The following is a 20,630-nucleotide window of genomic DNA, read 5'->3' as shown; positions in this document are numbered from 1 at the left end:
AGCCCCTGGCCTGCTGATCAAAGCATAGCAGGGGGTCTTTTACGACGTTGTGTAGACAAAGCAACACTGGTTGCTTCCTCTGCAGCTAGTCAATCAGTTCAAAAGATCTTAGCACTTTGTTCTACTACTTTTGTTAAGACAGGACAAGCTAGGTAAATTATTACAGGTTACATTCCAACATAATCATACGATCAAGATAATCTGTAAACCCTAACAGTTAATTTAGGAAATGGTTAGATTTCCTATCAATTTTATTTCATACATAATTTCTTATCAAGCAACGGTCCTTTTGGTAAAATTTTTTGGTTTGGTTATGTATTGCAGGAAGGTTTTGGGAAGATGCCCTTGCTGTATTAGATGGGGCTCACAACTTCACTCTCCTACCACTTATTCAAGATCGAATTGAACTGACAGAACATTTAAGTGTTGAACTGAATAATGGAAACAAATATGCAAAGAGAAATCTGTGCATTAACATGAATTAAATGCACAAATTAATTTATTGAAAATACTAAAAAGGCAGAATGAATGTTCCAGGTGAGCATGATAAGCTTCAGTCAGGTTCAAGAATGTAAAACTAAATTCACAAAGATACACAGTGACTTCATGATACTTGGGCTGGTGTCACATTCCTCTCATGGACGCGGAACACCAAGTTACCGGCTATGCGAGAGATTCTTTTTTTTTTTCTTTTTTTTTAAACACTCAAATAAGACCACATTATTCAGTAAACATGTAAAATACAAAAAGAATTCTATTTGCAAAAACATGATTGCATACATTTGTAGAGATACGTTGTAACATCAAACCAAATAAAGTCAAGCCAACTTTCCTGAAAAGCTGTGTACTGAGCTCTTTAGCGGCTAAAGAGAAAAACAAGAATCCACCATTGAATGCAAGTGCATGCCAGTAAAACTTGTGACCTTCCAAAATCCACACATTCAAAATTACTCATGATGATTACACAGTAGCAAATGTATTACATAGCAAGAAATAAAGGCTAACAAAAAGATTTTGAAAGATATGATTGACACAACAAAATGATAAAACTGCACAACTTTGTAGAGACTGCTGTCAGGTATTGCAGTGAAGGAAAAATATTGTTTCATCGTGTGAAGTAGTCTACGAGGTGACGAGTATAACTTCAGTCCATCCAGCTTTTGAGCATGACAGTAGCACAAATAGTTGAAGATACGTCCATAACTCTCCTTTGAAAGTTAATCTTTGGCTTTTCATCGCAATTCTGCAGGAGTCCATGCTCTGTAGGGATCACCAATGCGTGAAAAGCTCATCTAGTCTCAATGCAGTGCATCCATTTATTTGGGAAGGCGATGTGTCGAAGACAGCTCATGGGAAACTAAAGACCGCAACGCTGAGTAGGCTGAGATTTTGTAGAAAGACGCATAGCTCCCCCACAAATTTTGCTGTCAGGCACCAAACCTGTTTGAAAAAATAAATAAACCAAGCAGGTAAATGATAACACATTTTCAATCTGAATTTATTTCAGTTGTATTGTTGAGGCTAGAAAACAACCACTATCTGAATTTGACAAATATTGTTTATAGACTTGGAACACTTACATTGTGGCTAGTTGCCATTTACTTGCATCGACGGTGTTCCTCCGTGGTCGATTGCCGCTCTTTCTCTACTGCGATTCTCTCGTTCTTCATCTTCCTCATCTCGCTCCTCATTGCCACTGTGGTTCTTACAATACAGTCTGAAATCAAGAGGACTTGTAACTAACGCTGAGCAATAAGAATTCATCCAAAGCTGTGTCTCAAAACGGTGGAAAGGATTGACTATGCAAGCATTTTACGAGACTTAAAATAAGGCTGGTAGGAGGAGTGCTCACTTGTAGATTCCGCGTGCCATGTTCTCAATGTACTTTGCTTTGTCTTGCAGACCGCAGTGGTAGTGGTAGGTCTTCACACAAGCTTTGATCTCACACCCAATAGTTGCACCCAACTGGCAGCAAAGTGTGCATTTCTTCAAATACAAGACAACCACAAACTCTGATTAGATTAGAATAGGCACATTTTGGAGTGATTCATCAAAAATTGGATAACGACAAAATCTTTTAACCATTCTTTTGCCTCTCTTAATCTCTTGGATTACGGTTTTCACGTCAAAATTCCCAAACTCGGCCCGTGATGTGGTGGTCAGCTGAACTGTCCCGGAGGAAAAAAGCTGAAAGGTAGGAACAGTAGATGCCATAACACAGCACATTGGCAACGCTTAACTTTGTTGCAGCAACAGGTTTCCCCCTTAATATTACCATGCATTTGTAGTGAGCAGCCACTTTTTTGGAATTATCGGTGTGAAGCACGCCCCTTGTTCCATTTTCTTCATCACCAGCATGGCAAAAACCGCAGCGCTGGCCGCTATCAGCAGGACTGGCCCGAAGAGGCGACCTCTCCCGCTTCAACACACCAGTGAGAGGCCAAATAAAATCAACCCAGCGCGCAGGTGAATGTCTCGCACACTGTGAATGGCAAGTCGCCTTACATGTGAGGAAGTCTCCTCATCCGCAGCCTGAGAGGAGGTGGAGCGCGTGTCTTCTGCCTGGCCACGAACCTTGGTTTTTCCCTTCTCAAATCTTCCTCTGCCCCTATTTTGCGGTGGCGAGGGGTCAGAGTCATTGGCCACACTTTCCTCTTCGTCTAAGAAACAAAACATCAACCTTTTCAAAAACAGCATCAAACTTTTTACTCATGAATGTCGTACAAGTATGGGGGGGGGAAGAGCACGGATTAGACTTTAAGTGGACTTACCTTCAATGCCCTCTCGAGAAGCATCTCGATGTTTGCGGCAGTAAACGCTACAATTGAGAGCAAGTCGTGGTTCAACAATGAATTAAAATCATGCATTTTTTAGAAGAGCTAAGGGGAAGAAAGTAACTTACAGGTAAGTTCCTTGTGATGCATTCTCTTTAACCTGGGCTTTGTCCTTTACAGCGCAGTAATAGTGATAAGTCCTTCGGCACGTATTCACGTCACAGCCAATGGTAGCACCCGGCCGGTGACATGACGAGCACATCTGTAGTGGTACGTGGAGCACTTTCGTTATTTTCAAAACAAAACCACAAACGTTTTTGCTTTTCACAAATGAGATATTATTGTCATTCTCATGGGCTTAATGACATACAGTCATGATAATGAATTGCTGGAAGTTTTGCGTTCCGTGTATTGGCAAAGTGTGGTTAAAACATCAAGCATAATTCTAAGAACCACCAGGCCACATGGAGAAGGTGAGAACAACGGCAATTTAAAACAATATTCGCATTATGATTTTGTAATGGAGCATATACATTCCAGCTGAGATAGTTTCTGATTGGGGAATATGTCAGCACCGCCTTGAAATATTTCACCTTGTCTGTCATGAACTATAACGTTCATTTTTTGAAACACATTATTGAAATAAATGGACTTTCCCTCAATGTTTTTTTTGTTGTTTTTTTTTGGGCCAATCACCTGCAAAGCAGCATTTGGACCCAACAGTATTCATAAGGGTCTTACCAGGGAATTTTAACAGGCTTAATTTATTTTCCGTTTATGACTTTTCCACTTTATTTGGCTTGTCGACTGTACTGATTTTACCACTGTCTTTGTTTGTGCGGTGTTTAAAAAAAAAAACTCACCAATTTGTTCCCCCTTTTGATTTCCTTCTTTACATCTTCAACAGAAAACCCTCCAATGTTTTCATTAGCAGAGTGCGATGAGACCAGGGCAGAGGAGAAAAGCTATATCATAAACAAAACAAAACAAAAAAAAAACATTTGTGCAGTCTTGTATCCATTGACAAAAGTAAAACAATTTTCATTTCATTGCTTGTCAGTGACGTTATTAAAACAATTATTTGAAAAAAAGTTGTTAGGACAACATTGGGACATTTCCCTCAATTACTTTTGTTTTGTGATCAAGGAATCTGGAAATGCAAAAGTAGGATTCCATCTGATCAAGGAAGACCGATAAATGCTGAACCACATTCTACACATGACAAGTGAGAATAATATTAATAAATAATGAAAAGAAATATATCATAAAACTGATAAATTGGTTTTGATCCAATGTTTTGTGGGGGGTTTTTGTTTGAGTTTAATTTGCATCCACAATACTTGCTTGTCGCCATTTTCTTTGTTCAAAGTGCAGCAGGATGCAGCAAATCCATGTCTCCATCCATCCATACATTGATTAAATAAATTGTGCTCGCATTTTCCTACTGTATGTGGTGTTATCTGCATGTGTGCACCACACTGCCCTGAAGAGGGCAGGGTACACACGGGAATGGCACACCCAAGGTGAACAAGGCACACCACAGGGTGACTAACGTAATAACCATGTGACACAACAAATTGATAATTGAATTCTTGCTAACACTTATTTCCTCTCTTTATTGTTCCAGCCTATCCTTTTCTTAAATTATGTTATTACAATTATCTTTACTTTTCTTTTTTTTTTTTGAATTCCAACACAAGTATCAGTATCAGTAACAATATTGTATTTATTTATATTACGAGTCGTATTGAAACATGTATGTATATTGCCACTACAGACAGACCCTCTTTCCATCCAACGTCATCAAAAGCTGTGCGCGCATCATTGAAACATTGTGTGGATGGGAAGATTTTTTTTTTAATGTTTTTTTCAATTGTTTCAAACAATAACAACATGTCTAGTTCTTGCGTGTACGGGTGTACGAATCAGAGTGGAAAAGGGTCAACATGTTTCTCAACTCCAAGTGAAAACAGACCATTTCAAACACAGGTGCCTGCATTAAACACAGACTGGATCGAGGACATAATCATGTTTGGTTTGTCACTGTCATATCTGGTTAGTTATAGTGGCCATTCGGTTTAACTTCTTGCTTAATAAGTGGTCAGGAAGCGTGGAATAATGGCAAGGTGTTTGCTACTAGAGATAACTAGTAAGTTAGTAACTGGCAGGTAACTCATTCAGCTATGGTCGGTGCACAATAGCGCCATGTAACTTTTAATCCGTTAGCATTATTGGTTAAGATGTTTATTGTTTACCTTAGCCGTTTTCCCCTTGACATCCTAGAACAACTTGGCAACTTCAAATAAAAAAATAACAATAAAATGATTTCCTCTGGGAGGAATTATGCAATAATGTTGCCAAGAGAGGGTTAACTTATTTTCTTGAGTCACATGCTTCAAGTAAAAGACCACAGTGATCTGCTCACCATGCACTTGTGGTGGGCTGCCACCTTCTGGCTGTCAGACACAAGCAGCTGCCCGCAGTCCTTTTCCCTGCTGGTTCGACAAAAGGCGCATTTAGGCAGGCGAGCTGCAGCACCTTTCCTCTGCCCAGACATGATCTGGAGTGCTGATGACTTCCTAATGAAAATCAAAGAGTGAAAGTGAAAAAGACCAGCTGGATTAGACAAGTTGAACCAAACCTCATCCACATCCGTAGAACTGCTTCAAGCACAATATGAGTGATGAACTGAAGTCAAAAGAAAAGAGCTAAAGACACAACGGAAAACCAAACTTTTCATTTTCGAAAAAGCTACAATAGACCACAAAAATAAGAGCAATGCATCCAACAGAAACAGATTGTAGAATTGTGAGTGGTCCACTCAGATGCTGAATCACCTCTTCTTGCGAAATAGATGTAGTGACATAAATGAAGTCTGAATTAAAGTTTTCTGAAATGACCAATCGTGACATATTGTTTTCTGTATAATGCTGGTGATAGTTTATTATATCGGCACAGCAGAGGCCTGTAGATGCAACATCAGCGGTCACTGTAAGTATAATTAAATTAGGCAAAATCAGGACCAATCAAATTCTAATATTTTAATAATTCTAATACACATTGTACACAATGACTGCATGCACATACTTGATGCAATACAATGTGCTGACACTAGTTGTCCAGGATCTGTGTTACTGTATGTGTCAAATCCGACTCATTTTTGCATCCATTCTGCCAGTAAAAAACATAATTATGTTAAAAATGGGCCATTTTACAACATAGTGTCTGTTATGATGTGCATTGGAATTTTCTCCCTAATATTGTGTAATAATTTATTATACTGTTTTATTAAATAACATTTCAAGATTTACATATACATTAATTAGACATTTATGTGAAAATTAAAACGCGTTCTGTCAACCAGGGTCAGTTCAACCTCTACATTTGTGCATTCTTTTCAGGGCTGGTGTGTTGAAAATGCAAGCTAAGTGGTGTGGACGGATGAAATACACGGGAACATTTCAAGATGAGACTCAACAGCTAACGTCAACATCAAAGTGGAAATTTTCTTTGCTACTTAAAACAAACAATATACTGCGACGCCTAGAACGAGCCATTACTACCATGATAGCAGAGCCAACATCGCCTCACTGCGGCGGCTACAGCGGCGTGCAAACACGCAATCAGCTCATGTAAACCAAACTTAAAATGCGTCTTACTACAAAGTCAAGTGTTCGCCAAACGATCCTCACAAATGAACATTTCGGCATATTGCACGACGAACAATGTGAGGAATATGTGACTGCTGTAAATAAAACGAGGAAACTCCACCAGGTTTCTTCCCACAAAGTTTTGAATTAAAGGGGGTGTGTATCTCCTTCTCGGACAAACTAGCTATAAACTAGTGATTTTGGGGGGAACTGGGTACACTTCCACGCCTCGAAATGTTTCACAAGGCCCCAAAGCAAAAAGGCCAATGTCTGATAAGAGTACTTTTTGATTCGGTGGTTGTGGGAAGCGGAAAAGCAGCGAATATTTCCCTTTAAATGAGGGATATAGTCGTGACAGGCGCGGGTCTTTGCAAACCGCTTCGAAAGCAAAGAGCGCCATACGTGATGTATCCCTGAGAAGAGAGCAGCTTGGCTTGAGCGCCAGCACAACGGCCTCGAACCACAGCAGGCCACGGAACACGCTGGCTGTCTCGCAAGCCACCGATACAAAAGTCTTACCTGCTAACTATTATCTTACGGCGCCAAGAGGTTAAGAACAGGGAAAGTGTGGCGAGTGGCGACTGAATTTCACCCCGTTCTTCACAAGCGATCGTGTGCTTTCCCTCACTCAAGTACAGTTAAGCTAGTTACCAAGGCCTTCCACTCGCTACTTCCGGGTGTGGTTTTCACAATAAAAGCATCGGTGGCGAGTTGCTATGTGACAATTGGAAATGTGAAAATAAGATTTCGTACACACGGATGCGAGATACTTAACTATCTTACAGTACATAGTATGTATGTGAAATCGGAGTCGCTGCCGGGAAGCACACGACTATGTTTGTCATGATGAAATCATAATCTTCTACCAAGAAAAAAAAATGATTTCAGGTGTAGGTGTTATACCGGTTTCTTTAGCGTGGTGATAGCTGAGATGAATCATCTGCTCATGTGGCAGCAGGAAGGCTGTGGTCCGAATAAATCGTAGCCTACTTCCTAAAGGGAGAAGATTGAACAGGTGGTCGCTGTGTAGAACTGTACCAACATGGCTGGAAGTTTGAGTACGAACATCCTCTGCTGGGGCTTTTTAATGAAGGAGCTGACTTGAGGTCGTGGGTGACGATGGTGCCCAGGAAGCTGAAAGAGTCCATGATGGAGAAGGATGAGTGTGTGGGGTTGGGAACTTCCTCAAGTCCATGATCGCCTCTTCTGTTTTCTGGCTGTTAAGCGCCAGGTTGTTGTTGTACCAGGACACGAGCTAGTGTGCCTCCCTGTTGTTCGCAAACTACGTGTATCCGTTTTACTGGCTGATGCTTGGAGGTGCAGCAGTTGGTGTAAAGAAAGAAGAGCCAGTGACAAAGTACACAGCCCATGAGGCATTAGTGCTGGTGGTCCTTGAGTCTTCCACAGATGTTGCTTCAGGAAGTCTGTGATCCATCTGCAGATGGAGTCAGTCATGTTGAACTTTTCTTGGCAAAGAGCTGGGAGGATGGAGTTGAAGGCAACTGAAGTCCATAAAATTAATCCTGGCATAGTTTCACATGGAGTCTTGATGTTGCAGTAAGGAGTGGAGGGCCCAAGTTGAGTGCATCATCTCGGGACTCTGTCGGAAAAGTGCTGCTGGCTCAGGGTACAAGTTCTCTTTGATGCTAAATTGTTTTGTAGGTTCTGTCACAAGGCTCATCTCAAGTCTCTTAAAGTGTACCTGAGGAGCTCAGAAGGAAACAGTTTGTCGAGACAAATACGTATCCAGACGGTTATTTGTTGCACTGGTTTTATTAAAGTAAGCTTACCTCATACCTACTTGTCGAGACATCCTGGGCGCAGCCATGTTGCTCAAAAGAAGGGATCCCGAAGGAAAAGCGTGACGTGGCGTCGTTGACTGCCGTCTTGGCTCAGCTGCCTCCTCAACACAGTGCGGCATTTTCTTGGACAAATTGTGGTGAAGACTGTTAATTGTCTTTCTAGAATTTAGAAACCACACGCGGGGCGAGGCACGCTGGAACTGACGTCATACGGCCAAAAATGCGGCCTTCAGGGATGCAGCCTTTGAATTTGGGCACACTATGTTAGTATGTGTGTGTTCTTTTTAAACCTTCAAAATAATTTTAAACTTTTAACCTCATTATTTTTGATTGTATTTGTAAATTTGAATTATAAGACATGAAAAGGTCTCTGCCACTTATTGAACCTGTAGAAATTGCTTCTTCTTGTGAGTGTGGATGAAGCCAAATTCATCATATTATAATGTGATATTAAACTTTTTTTAACGTATTTACACAAATAAATTAAAGGACTGGATAGCTTCAGATTACATGTTAACTGGTGGCGGCACCCATGATAACAGCAGTGACTAATGGTCCCGGGATGCATCTCAAGTCAGATTTTTTTTTACAACTGTTTGATAAATTCTCACTTTTGAATTGAACAAGGGAGTATTTCATAATGGCTGGTGCTGGCTGTTGTCACATTCAAACTTGTACATAATGCAGCAATTAAAAGGCCATAAGAAACAGGATATAATGGGTGGGGGGGGGGGGGGGGGGGGGGTAAAAAAAATCGACCTAATCAAATAACAATGGGAGGAAGTTTTGAAGTATCAAGATATTATCCCGTGCTTTCAAGGCACCCATTTTTAGTTAAGCCTCACTGAACTGGCTGGCAACCGGTTCAGGGTGTCCCCCGCCTACTGCCCGATGGCGCTGGGATAGGCTCCAGCACACCCGCGAACCCCGTGGGGACTAAGCGGTACAGGAAATGGATGGATGGATGGATGGATGGATGGATGGATGGATGAACTGCTGGATGTTGCCTGGTAGCGCCATAGCGGTCATTCTTGGCTACTGCATGCTGCAGCGGGACGTCTTATAACTGCCCTCGTGTGGCTCAAGCGGGTACAACAAAAAGAATACCATTTATGTAACGTAACTAAAATTCTTTAAGTCTATTTGATTCCAATTATGTATGTTATTACTGTATGAAATGAAATGGAATTAAGGGATTATTTTTTTATTTCTTTTTTTCGGATAGTTTCCGAACAGGACCTTGTTTTCTGTCGACTATTTCGTGCACTTGGTTAAATAAAAATATTCCGACGCATACAGAGAATGTTCTTGCTAGATACATAGGAATGAATTGCTCCTCCCAAGCAAAACATAGAAACCCATAAACGACCTTTCGTTAAGAGCGGGCGGTCACAGGGAAAAAAAAGGGGCCTTTCACTCAACACGATTGGCTAAAATAGATGTCAGTCATCGCATGGGGGAAAACATGCCCACCCGGTGTCCCAGGGAAGGGGAGAGAGGACGAGAGAGGGAGGCTTCAACTGCACACTAGACAACAGGGAAATGAAGTTGTCAGTCTCCTTTAAACGAGGCAGCTAGCTAGTTAGATGACAGTCGTTTGCGAGTAACGAGATTTACATTACTTAGCACCGCTACGATGGTCGTTCGTCAGCGAATATTGTAGCCACATTTTGTTACGAGTCGGGCGTGTAAACTACTGATCTGAGATAAGGTTACATTTAAACGCAACCTAACCAAGTGGAAAAAAAGGAAAGTAGAGACAACTTGCTAGCCTACCAGCTAAGCTTTCGCCATCAAGCTTCCTCCAAATTTAAAACTTATCCTCGCATTTAGTCGGTGAGTTTTGACACTTGAGAATCTTGTATCCGTGTTTGGTGTGTTGTTCGTCGTGTACGATGTCCGCGATTGCTCTTTTCTTGCCACTGGGTCGCAAGCTAGCTAAACTTCGCCAATGGACATTGCTGAAGCTGTGACATTTGAATCGTCACACAACTTGAGTGAAAAGTTACCAGAGGAAGTTGATGTCGTTTGCTGGCTGTGTTGATTTTGCTTGTGTCGATTTGCCACTAGAATAACCGTGGCCTTGTTTCCTCAGGTGTGCGTTTTGCAGCCATTTCCTGATGCACATCACAGTTGTGTATTACTTTTGTAACAGGGCCTGGAGCCTCCCATTGAGTCATGCCGTTCCCTTTCGGAAAGTCTCAGAAGAGTCCGGCAGAAATAGTGAGGAGTTTGAAAGAGAATGTGGCATACATGGAAAAGCTGGACGCCGGGGAAAGTAAAAAGTGTGAAAAGGTGAGGATTGGAAAGAAACTTAAACAATTGTTTTCAACTTGGAAATGAATGTTTCTTACTTTAACTGTGCACTTCCTAGGTAGCAGAGGAAGCTTCAAAAAATCTAGCTTCCCTGAAGGAGGTACTTTGTGGGACAGGTGACAAGGAACCTCAGACCGAGGCGGTGGCTCAGCTTGCACAGGAGCTGTACAACACTAACCTTCTCATTTCACTCATTGCAAATTTGCAAAGGATTGACTTTGAGGTAGCATAATGCACCCTATTGCTCTACGGTAGCCACAAAAAGTGCTGTGAATTGTTTTAGGTATTACAACCAGGCCATTTACCCACCAAGTTTTTTTTTTTTAACACAGGGGAAGAAGGATGTGGTTCATCTGTTCAGTAATATCGTGCGACGGCAGATTGGCACACGCACCCCGACGGTAGAATACATCTCTACACACCAACAGATCCTCTTCATGCTGTTAAAAGGGTAAGTCCCGCTTGTTTGAGTCCCATCAGAAACCAGAGTATGTTCATATTCACACCCTAAGAATGTTTCTGACACGATGACTTTCTCTTGACGTGCCTTGCAAATTTCACAGCTACCCGAAATATGTTCCAACAACTCCCAGAGAGCGAGCTTGAACTTGTTGCATTTACTTGTGCGTTCGACATGTAAATGAAAATGATTATTGTTGAAAGCTAGTTATGTAGTCTTCTTAAAAGGGACCATCTTGTTTGTAAAAACAGTTGTGTATTGTGGATGTACAGTTTAGCTTGAGTTAGTCAGCAATTCAAAGATTTTTGCCGTGCACTCTTGGCATGCCTGTGAACAGAGAAAAGCTGCGTGCTGTCATGCAATAGTAAAATGAAATTGACAGCTGTGTATCCATCCATTCATTCATCTTCCGTCGGTTCGATTCCCTGATGTTTTATCAGAATTGAGAGTGAAATTGTACAACTCCAGGGATAGTCAATTTTAGAGGTTACACTGCAGAATAAACAAAGCGATTGCATGTATGGAATTGTGCTGCCGCAACAGAGAGACCCAACTTGACTTGGATGGTGTTCACCTGTACAGATATGAGAATGCCGAAGTGGCTCTGAACTGCGGGATGATGCTGAGAGAGTGTCTCCGCCATGAGCCGTTAGCTCGGACGGTACTTTTCTCTGAAGAGTTCTACTGTTTCTTCCGATATGTGGAGCTCTCCACCTTTGACATAGCATCAGATGCCTTTGCATCATTCAAGGTACGCTATGACAAATTCTTATTTATTTATTTTTTATCCTGTCTGTTCAGCATTGTGTTGGACTTGTTCCAACAACTTGATTTTGCTCTGGCAGGATCTCCTCACAAGGCATAAGATTATGTGTGCTGATTTCTTGGAGACCAATTATGACCGGGTAAATGCTCACATTGCGTGACTAGATACCATGTTGTGACTCGATCTAATATTCCCTTTAAAAATGTCTGTAAGGTATTTACAGAATATGACAAGCTCCTGCTTTCGGACAATTACGTCACCAAACGACAGTCTTTAAAGGTACCGCCCTCGCAGCCTTCATGTGAATTCGAGTAATGTCACTATTTGCCATCCACAATTAAGGTTGCAAATGCATTTTCAGCTTCTGGGGGAACTTTTGCTGGATCGACACAACTTCACAGTGATGACAAAGTACATCAGCCGAGCAGAGAACTTGAAACTGATGATGAACATGCTAAGAGATAACAGTCGTAACATCCAGTTTGAAGCCTTCCATGTTTTCAAGGTGAGTGAGTGGTTGTTTATAGTCGTTTGGTGCAATCTTTGAACATGTATGAGAAATTCTGTGGTTGGTATTTCTCTGTGACCATATTGTGATGTTTACAAGTTTTATGCTGAGAAAAAAAATGCTAGTGATATGTGATCCGCCATATTGTAGGTGTGGGCGATATGTATCGTTTGTGAAAGTAAGTTGTTTTGACAGTGTGTAATTTTGCAATATTGAGTTTGTTGTAAGTCGCCATGCCACAGCACCAGCCTTAAAAAAAAAAAAATCCAACATAATAGAGTTTAAAAGAAAATCGTCCATTGACGAGTGCGAAACACGTGAAAAGTGTTGAAACAAATATGTCGTCTCGACAAATCACACTCACAGAGGCAATGTAGTCAAGTTCTGTCGGGAGCACGGAACGAATGAAGGTGAGATACATACAGTAGTATAACAAAGTGTTCTTTTTTTGGGGAAAATATTATCTAACTATCGTTATTGTGAAAATCGTGAAACATTTTTTTTTTTTTGCCCATATCGCCCACCCCTAGAATAGTATAGTCTCAAACACCCCGAAATAGATTCTGAACTAATTTATTACCTGCTCCACTATGTGAAACATTCCCCATTGGATCTCTCAGGTATTTGTTGCAAACCCCAACAAGACTCAGCCAGTCCTGGACATCCTGCTGAAGAACCAGACCAAGCTGGTCGAGTTCCTGAGCCACTTCCAGACAGACCGGTCAGAGGATGAGCAGTTTTGCGACGAGAAAAACTATCTGGTCAAGCAGATCCGGGACCTAAAGAAGCCTGCGGCCCCCGAGGAAGCTTAAGGCCACGGAATGGAGAGCTCCAAGAGTGGTAGATGCAGTAGTGGCGGCCAGCGTCTAAAGACATGCTTCTATAGGCTTTAGTGTTCAGTACAAAATATAGGAACAAAGTAAAGAAGACTTTGTCTGATTTTTAGTTGTGATGGGATTTCCAGACAGCAACCTAAGGGGGCTAAGAACCCCTCCTTACACAAACCATCGCGCTTGATATGTATTGGAATGTCCATTCTTGAATTGTCGGACTTCTTTTCTTTTCCACATTTTTTTTTTGCCAGCACAGACCTTAGAATGACAGCATCATTCTTTTGGAAGCTCGAGTGCCGGCTGCGTCGACTGAAAAACCGAGAGGATCGTTCCTTTTCCAATATGACCTCATCCAAGCCCTTTCATGACAAATCTGATTCATTGCCTTATTGTTCATTTTCTCTTTCATTGGAGTATTTAAACAATGTCGTAGCACAGCTTTCCTATGTGGATCATTTTAATAGCCAAGTTGTCATTCCTGGTGCCTACTAGGTCACGTTTAGGCCTTTGTCCGCATTTTGCACTCGCAGAGGTCAGCGACAAGATTAGCAATGCATTTATAAGCACAGCGAGAGCAAATCAAAACGGCAGAGGAATGAATTGATTGTGAGGTGGTTTTAGCTGCCGCTCGCAGTCTGAAATAGAATTGAAGCATCGGATAGTGCTGCGGGGTAGCAGCCGTTCCCGCGCCATCGACACAATGTACCAATTGATCTCACTGGGAGGGACCCTGTTCCATCCTCGCATTGTCATGTACGCAGTATTAGGGCCGCATGAAACAGAAAAAATACCATTGCTCTTAGAATAAAGCCATCGAATTTCGAGAATACAGTCGGAAATAATTTCTGATCAACTAGAAATGTTTTCACAATTACAGTACTTGTTGTAATATGACAGGCTACCTTAAGTTTGAGAGAATTTTTACATCAACTTGTTGAAATTACTGATTGAATTATTTCAGTAGTCCAATTTTATTCCTGTAACATTCCATTTTAAATTTCGCTACATTTTCCCTTGAAATTTACCAATGTCTTTTTTTTTCTCCCTCACCGTGTGGCCCTAATACTTTTATATGTTTTAAATAATGATTCAAATGATGAAAATTGCTTCTCAGACATGACTAATGGCAGGCAACTGTGGAAAGATAAAATGGCCTTAATCCGACGCGTCTGCAAGGATGCCCCATAAGTACGTATTTATACAGACGCGCATAATAGTCATACCAAAGTCTGTTTAATTATCAGTCAACATTATGATTTCATTTCCAAAATGGCTTGCCTTGCTTTAAAAATTTTACTTGATTGAGAAAATCTGAGATTGTAGTGAATTTAATATAAAATCATGTTTTGTTGGAAATATTTAACTTTGGGCAAATTCTACGGCACACGATGTTCACAGGGTCAAAATGTCTGCGGTATTCTTTATTTTTTTTTTAATGTATGATTGTAATATTGCTTTTGTTTCACTGTGATGCACTTTTGAAGCATCACATGTTACAATAATGAGTGGTGAATATATTCATTTCCCCACAGTCATCATTTCATTTGGTGTATCGGCTTTACTTTTGCCATTGGGATGAAAATGTTAAATTTCGGGAGGAGCTTTTTTTGTGCGCACAGTCCTACCTATAGAAAATACCTCAAAAAATTAGCCCGCCCCCTTTTATTCCTTGACATTTCAATTTTGGTGGTTTGTATGCATGCATTATGGGATCTCTCTACATGGTCAAACTTGAACAGGGTTTTTCTTTGTGCAAAACATTCTCAAACTATTTTATTGGGTGTGATGCCACATAGATGTTACTTCATAATGAATTACAGTGTGGGACCTTAGCATGAATGATGCCTCATGTTAAATGGATTGTAGCGGTCATGTTCATTTCAACAATCCTACAATTTTAAACCAAAGCCTTTGTAATATATATACTTTTCATACTAATTTGTGTTTCATGTACATCAATCATAACTATTTGCCCAAATTCACCAGAATGTGATATTTTCTGCTTCAATGTACAATTTCAAAGTCACAATATATACAGTACTTGCCTGTACTATACACACTTAGTATCTCCCTGTGTTTTACAGCTATTTACCTAGAGGGAGCGCCTCGTATTATTTGGCACCTAGTTTATATTGTGCTAAAAAAAAACATTTCATGTTTATTTAATCCTACCTCTAATTGCAACTATAGACAGTACATCACTGGCAAGCTAATGATAAAAAGTCTTTAATTTTTAGACTATAGAGCAAGGCAATAGTAATAATGTATACATAGTCTTCTAATTGACTGTATATTTCCTTAATCTAGTTGCATTTGATGCATGATCATGAGCTGACTTTGGGTGGAGTTCTCTGTACATACATTTATAAAGAAAAGTGTGAAAGCATTCATGAAATAAACTTTCTGGCAATTTAACAGCACGTGATCTCTGGATTGTTTCAAAATTTCTGGGTTACGTTTGCAAATGAGAAACATTGATTCAATTTTAACTTGATGCATGCCTAATGACATATAATAATGCCCAAATCAACTCTTTTTGAAAAGAGTTCTTATGGGATTTTTTTTTTTTTTTTTTTACAGAATTTCGTTCTGTGCTGCCATATGCATCAACTGACCCGCTTGTTTAGCCAGCATATTTACTTGAGTTGGAAGTAACAACCCTTCTCAGTTTGTGTCAGCCCTGTTCTATTTTGCCAGGAGGGAACCTACACAAAAGACTGCTCTTATCCCTGAGCAAAGTTGTTTTATAAGTACATAATTTACCATAAGTGAAATGGTTGCTGTGACTACTTAAAGCTTCATTGTGAGGAATTGATTTCACACCTAAAAGAGTCTCTGCTAATTGAACCATATGCTCACATTCGGTCTAACTGCAGGTAAAATCAACATGTGGCTTTCCCTTGAATAATCGTAACTAATACCATAATCATTGAATAATGCAAATATGAAGTCTGGCGGTCCCACAAGCTACGTCGTTTCCACGCTGCACAAGCAGGGGAACATACAAGATGGGAATGTAGGTCAAAGTTCGATCCGGAAAGAAGGCAAGTTAGGCAACGCTGGTTCCCACAATAATGAGAGGGGCGAAGGGGGAAGGGAGTGAGGTTGCACCGAGCTGCTAACGGCTCATAGAGGTACAAGAAGTAGTAGTAATGAAGACTTTTTTTTTTTTTTTTAGGGGGGGGGGGGGGGTATTTGTGTGCAAATGAGGCGGGCTCCTGCAGACGAAGCAGAAGGGTATGTGGGGGCAGGGTTTATAAGGGTTAGAGGTCACAAGCCTCTCCTGGGCTGCTGCTTTACCCGGCACACAAATCAATGCAGCCACATTGGCGGAATAAAACAAATTCGCCCTGCTGTTGGATACTTGTTTAGAAATGCTCTTTATTACCATAGTTTGTTTTGAAGTAGTCTTTCGGTGGGGATTTACACCCTCGAAGATTGCGTCCCCGACGCGTCCACCCCACCCCCACAAACAGGAAAAACTACTATAAGATGCTCTCACGATTTCATGCATGACAAAACGTTTTGTTAGTGCCAAAAAGAGCCGTGCAGGATGCAACATCTGTGGCAAAGGATGACCAGGCTTGCCTTCCTTCTTTTCCACCCTCGGTGCAACCAACTCAAGGTAGGCTTGCTCTTTCTTTCTCACGCGTGTCCCATTCATTGAAGCCATGTTGTCTGTCACCGGACATTCTACAGCCACCTCGTCATAAAGGCATGCGATTAGATTCATGTTAAAATATATATATATATTACAAAACTTTATGGGTGTGAAGCATGTGTGGAAGTCCTTGTATATTAAGTTCGGAATGCTTGTTGTGGGAAAAGAAATGCGTTATCTTGTTAGAAATGACGTGTTGGCTGGTTCTATCCTTGAATAAACTCTGATGGGAGCGTCACTTGGACTTATTTTATTAATTGAGCGTCGCTGCGCTGATCACGAGGTGCAGTTGGCGCCACTTTGTAAAAGGACACATGATCTCTTTCCCGTCTCTGTTGTCGCTTAGTGTTGGCTCGTGAGTGAACGATTCGTTCAGAAAGAACAAATCTTTTCAGTGAACGACAGTGAACAAATCACTTCCTAAAGTGAGTCGTTCTTTTTTCCCTTTCATATATAACTTCAACCAGTAAGTGTCAGTAATGCCCATTGAAGCTGGTGCTACCTCGCCGTAAAACAAAACGAAGAAGAAAATGATGTAACTTCCCGTTCACGAACGAACGAATCTGTGAGTGAACGAATCACTCACTGAGTGAATCAATGAGTGAAATGCCTTCTTGTGCATCAACGGATCAGTCAGTGAATATGTTGCGTCTCCTGGCGTGAACTATGGAAGCCAGAATGTAGATTTACGATTTACTTAATAGTAGGTTTTAAATAACGTGTATGCATATACATGCCTAAATGTTGTTATCCAATATATCGACTGCAGTTCCACATTAGATTGCTGGTTTGAAATGTACTTTTATTATTATTATTATTATTATTATTATTATAATAAACATTTAAGTTATAACTTGTCTGGTGTTTTATTCCTTGTTTTTATATTCGCCATTCAAAACATAAAAATCTGACATTTGGTTAACTGGTTTATATGACAATATGTACCGTTTTTTCCATGTATAATGCGCCCCCATGTATAATACGCACCCTAAAAATGGCATGTCGATGCTGGAAAAAAGCCTGTACCCATGTATAATACGCACCCAAATTTTGACTCCTACTTAAGTCCGTAAACGTAAAATTATTTCAGAAAAAAGATCATCTTTGAGAACAACCGGTTGTTATTCTGCCGGTCAGTATCACTGCGCATGCGCTAGCAAACTCGATAGCGAAGAAATGTTTCGGATTTGTGTAGGGTACATTGTGACAGCAAACGAGCAGGTGATCGAGCAAGCGTCTGATACGAGAGCATTGTGTTCGTATGGAGCGTGTTTGAAGTGAACAGCAGAGAAGAAAGGAACAAGGCAAAGTGTTGTGAAATAAAATATTACCTGTAATACGCATTTAGGTAGAGAACTGAACTCTCGCTCTTTATATAGCTGACGTGTCAAAAAAAAAAAAAAAAATTGTAACCATGTATAATGCGCACCCCAGATTTTAGGACAATAAATTAGTTAAATTTTGCGCATTATACATGGGAAAAACCGGTATGTGTTTTACGTTGTTATATGAGTTGGTGTCCCCAAAATTAACAAATGTCAGCATAACGGTTTTTTTTTTCCCAACCTTGTATACAAACACAAACATAAACACATTCGGTATAATAACACCATCAACTACTAGCCAACAAGTACAAAATTAAAATATCAATGTCGGCATAACGTGTGTCGGCTGGCAAATAGCAGCAAAGCTGTCACTCACTCACTCACTCACTCACTCACTCACTCACTCACTGTAAATGGTTTTAGCAGCAATGCTGTCTGTCACTCACTCGTGCAGACCAATCGGCAGCGCCAGCGTACGTTAGATGGAGGAGGGACTTTAAGAGTCAGTGATGTAACTTCCCGTTCACGAACGAGTCGTGAATTGCAGTTCCCGTTCACCAACGAACGAATCTGTGAGTGAATGAATCACTCACTGAGTGAATCACTCACTCACTGAGTGAATCACTCACTCACTGAGTGAATCACTCACTCACTGAGTGAATCACTCACTGAGTGAATCACTCACTGAGTGAATCACTCACTCACTGAGTGAATCACTCACTCACTGAGTGAATCACTCACTCACTGAGTGAATCACTCACTGAGTGATTCGCATTTCCAGTTCACCGCGAGAACGGATCAGTGAGGGAACGAATCCTGGCTTTCCCGTTCGCGAACGAGACAGAGTGAACTGCCTTCCTGTGCATCAACGGATCAGTCAGTGGACGTGTTGCGTCTCCTGGCGTGAACTATGTAAACCAGAATGTAGATTTACGATTTACTTATAGTAGGTTTTAAATAACATGTATGCATATACCGTCTTTTCCCATGTATAATGCGCAAAATTTAACTAATTTATTGTCCTAAAATCTGGGGTGCGCATTATACATGGGTACAACAATTTTTGAAGAAAATCTCCCTCGAAATAAAACTTGAAATCACCTTTCTTCTTGTTTGTTGTCAATCGCGCATCGCATTCAGCCATCCTGCCCAACACACTTAGTCAGTAAAATTCATAATTGACGACACATCGTTTGATGCGATGGTGCAATCCTTGATGGTGTGTTATTGTCAAATATTGTTTGTTTTTTAATCTCCATCGCAGACCGGATATCATACGGAGGCCACCATGACAGTATGCGCAGAACGGATGCGCAAGACACGTCAATCACGCATCGCATTCAGCCATCCTGCCCAACACACTTAGTCAGTAAAATTCATAATTGATGACACATCGTTTTCACATGTCCGCACGTCACTTTCCTCTCTTTTCATTTTAACCTAACTGATCGCGGTGGTGCCTTTCTGGGCAGTCGGAGAAATCAACGCCAACAATAAAAATACATCCAGTCTAGTTAAGAAATCACCAGAAAGATCACCATGACAATTGTGAACACACAGAAAGATAATAAATAACTGGAACATCACTCAAATATTGGTGATCCCGTTGAGAGTCTCACATATTTCTTCGCTATCGAGTTTGCTACCGCATGCGCAGTGATACTGACCAGCAGAATAAGGGGGAGATTCATTGAACGATTCGTTTGAACGAATCTTTTGAGTGAACTGATTCTAAAGCTTCAGTTTACCTAAAAGAACTGGAATGCACATCACTATTGTCGCTGTCCTTTTGGACAAGTCATTTACAATTATCGAGTTAATTAAGTTAATAATAATACAAAATTAACGTCACATTAATCAGTGACACATTGCAAAATAGACAAAATTACCCCCCCCCCCCCATTATACAAATGTGGAGAAACGGGTTTTTGAAAATGTACTTTGTATTAAACATCAAAAGCTCAGTCAAAACCTACATAAGTATTAACGGCTTTTTGCTACAAAGTTAAATTTTGAAGACGCATCATCTTTCCACTGATCACTCTTTAGAGGTCGCTACAATTTGGATTCCACGTGCTAAAGTCAGTTCCCACAGGTGACGGTGCAGGTCAGAGCACAAACCAAGCAAGAAGTTAAAGGAATTGTCTGTAGACCTCAGAGACTGGATTGTGTAAAAGCCCAAATATCAGGAGGGGTACAGAAAATTTCTGCTGCTTTGAACGTTCCAATGAGCACAGTGGCCTCCTTCATCCATAAACGGAAAATGATCTGAATCAGCAAAACTCTGCCTCGAGCTGGCCATCTGTCTAAACTGAGAAATCGGGGGAGAAGGGGTGATCAAGAAACCGATGGTCACTCTGTGAAGAGAGGAGTACATTCCAGAAAGACAACCATCCCTTCAGCACTCAACCAATCAGGCCTGTATGGTAGAGTGGCCAAATGGAAGCCACTCCTTAGTCAAAGGCACATAGCAGCTCGCCTGACAAAAGGCACCTGAATAGCTCTCAGACCATGAGAAAGAAAAACTATCTGCTC

The 20,630-nt window shown here is 40.9% G+C and overlaps 2 protein-coding genes across 2 annotated transcripts; one reads left to right on the top strand and one right to left on the bottom strand.

Moving 5' to 3' along the window:
- Positions 1 to 451: 451 nt before the first annotated feature.
- Positions 452 to 7,095, bottom strand: phf6 (PHD finger protein 6). Its single transcript, XM_037262262.1, has 11 exons — positions 6,944 to 7,095; positions 5,200 to 5,353; positions 3,638 to 3,739; positions 2,903 to 3,036; positions 2,772 to 2,818; positions 2,506 to 2,660; positions 2,276 to 2,419; positions 2,083 to 2,187; positions 1,853 to 1,986; positions 1,581 to 1,717; positions 452 to 1,440 (listed from the first exon to the last, which is right to left on the bottom strand). Exons 2-10 carry the CDS (start codon positions 5,329 to 5,331, stop codon positions 1,588 to 1,590), a joined length of 1,083 nt encoding a protein of 360 aa, XP_037118157.1. The 5' UTR covers positions 5,332 to 5,353; positions 6,944 to 7,095; the 3' UTR covers positions 452 to 1,440; positions 1,581 to 1,587.
- Positions 7,096 to 9,709: 2,614 nt separating this feature from the next.
- On the top strand, positions 9,710 to 15,524 carry cab39l1 (calcium binding protein 39, like 1). Its single transcript, XM_037261900.1, has 9 exons — positions 9,710 to 10,062; positions 10,382 to 10,521; positions 10,601 to 10,765; positions 10,875 to 10,993; positions 11,585 to 11,753; positions 11,848 to 11,907; positions 11,982 to 12,047; positions 12,130 to 12,273; positions 12,897 to 15,524. The coding sequence occupies exons 2-9, from the start codon at positions 10,405 to 10,407 to the stop codon at positions 13,086 to 13,088; spliced, it is 1,032 nt and encodes a 343-aa protein (XP_037117795.1). The 5' UTR covers positions 9,710 to 10,062; positions 10,382 to 10,404; the 3' UTR covers positions 13,089 to 15,524.
- The last annotated feature ends 5,106 nt before the right edge of the window (positions 15,525 to 20,630 follow it).

Source organism: Syngnathus acus, chromosome 10, assembly GCF_901709675.1.
Source record: "Syngnathus acus chromosome 10, fSynAcu1.2, whole genome shotgun sequence".
In the NCBI taxonomy this organism is placed as follows: Eukaryota; Metazoa; Chordata; class Actinopteri; order Syngnathiformes; family Syngnathidae; genus Syngnathus; species Syngnathus acus.
The sequence above is the reverse complement of the archived record's forward strand: the minus strand, read 5'-3'. Positions and strand labels throughout refer to the sequence as shown.

Bases quoted from the DNA above. Each gene is read 5' to 3' on its own strand.
- phf6 (XM_037262262.1), bottom strand. From the start codon at position 5,331: ATGTCTGGGCAGAGGAAAGGTGCTGCAGCTCGCCTGCCTAAATGCGCC. The intron at 3,740-5,199 runs GTGAGCAGATCA...TTTATGATATAG, and splicing joins CAGCCCACCACAAGTGCATG to CTTTTCTCCTCTGCCCTGGT. The intron at 3,037-3,637 runs GTGAGTTTTTTT...GTACCACTACAG, and splicing joins TCAAAAGGGGGAACAAATTG to ATGTGCTCGTCATGTCACCG.
- cab39l1 (XM_037261900.1), top strand. From the start codon at position 10,405: ATGCCGTTCCCTTTCGGAAAGTCTCAGAAGAGTCCGGCAGAAATAGTG. The intron at 11,754-11,847 runs GTACGCTATGAC...TTGCTCTGGCAG, and splicing joins ATGCCTTTGCATCATTCAAG to GATCTCCTCACAAGGCATAA. The intron at 11,908-11,981 runs GTAAATGCTCAC...AATGTCTGTAAG, and splicing joins TGGAGACCAATTATGACCGG to GTATTTACAGAATATGACAA.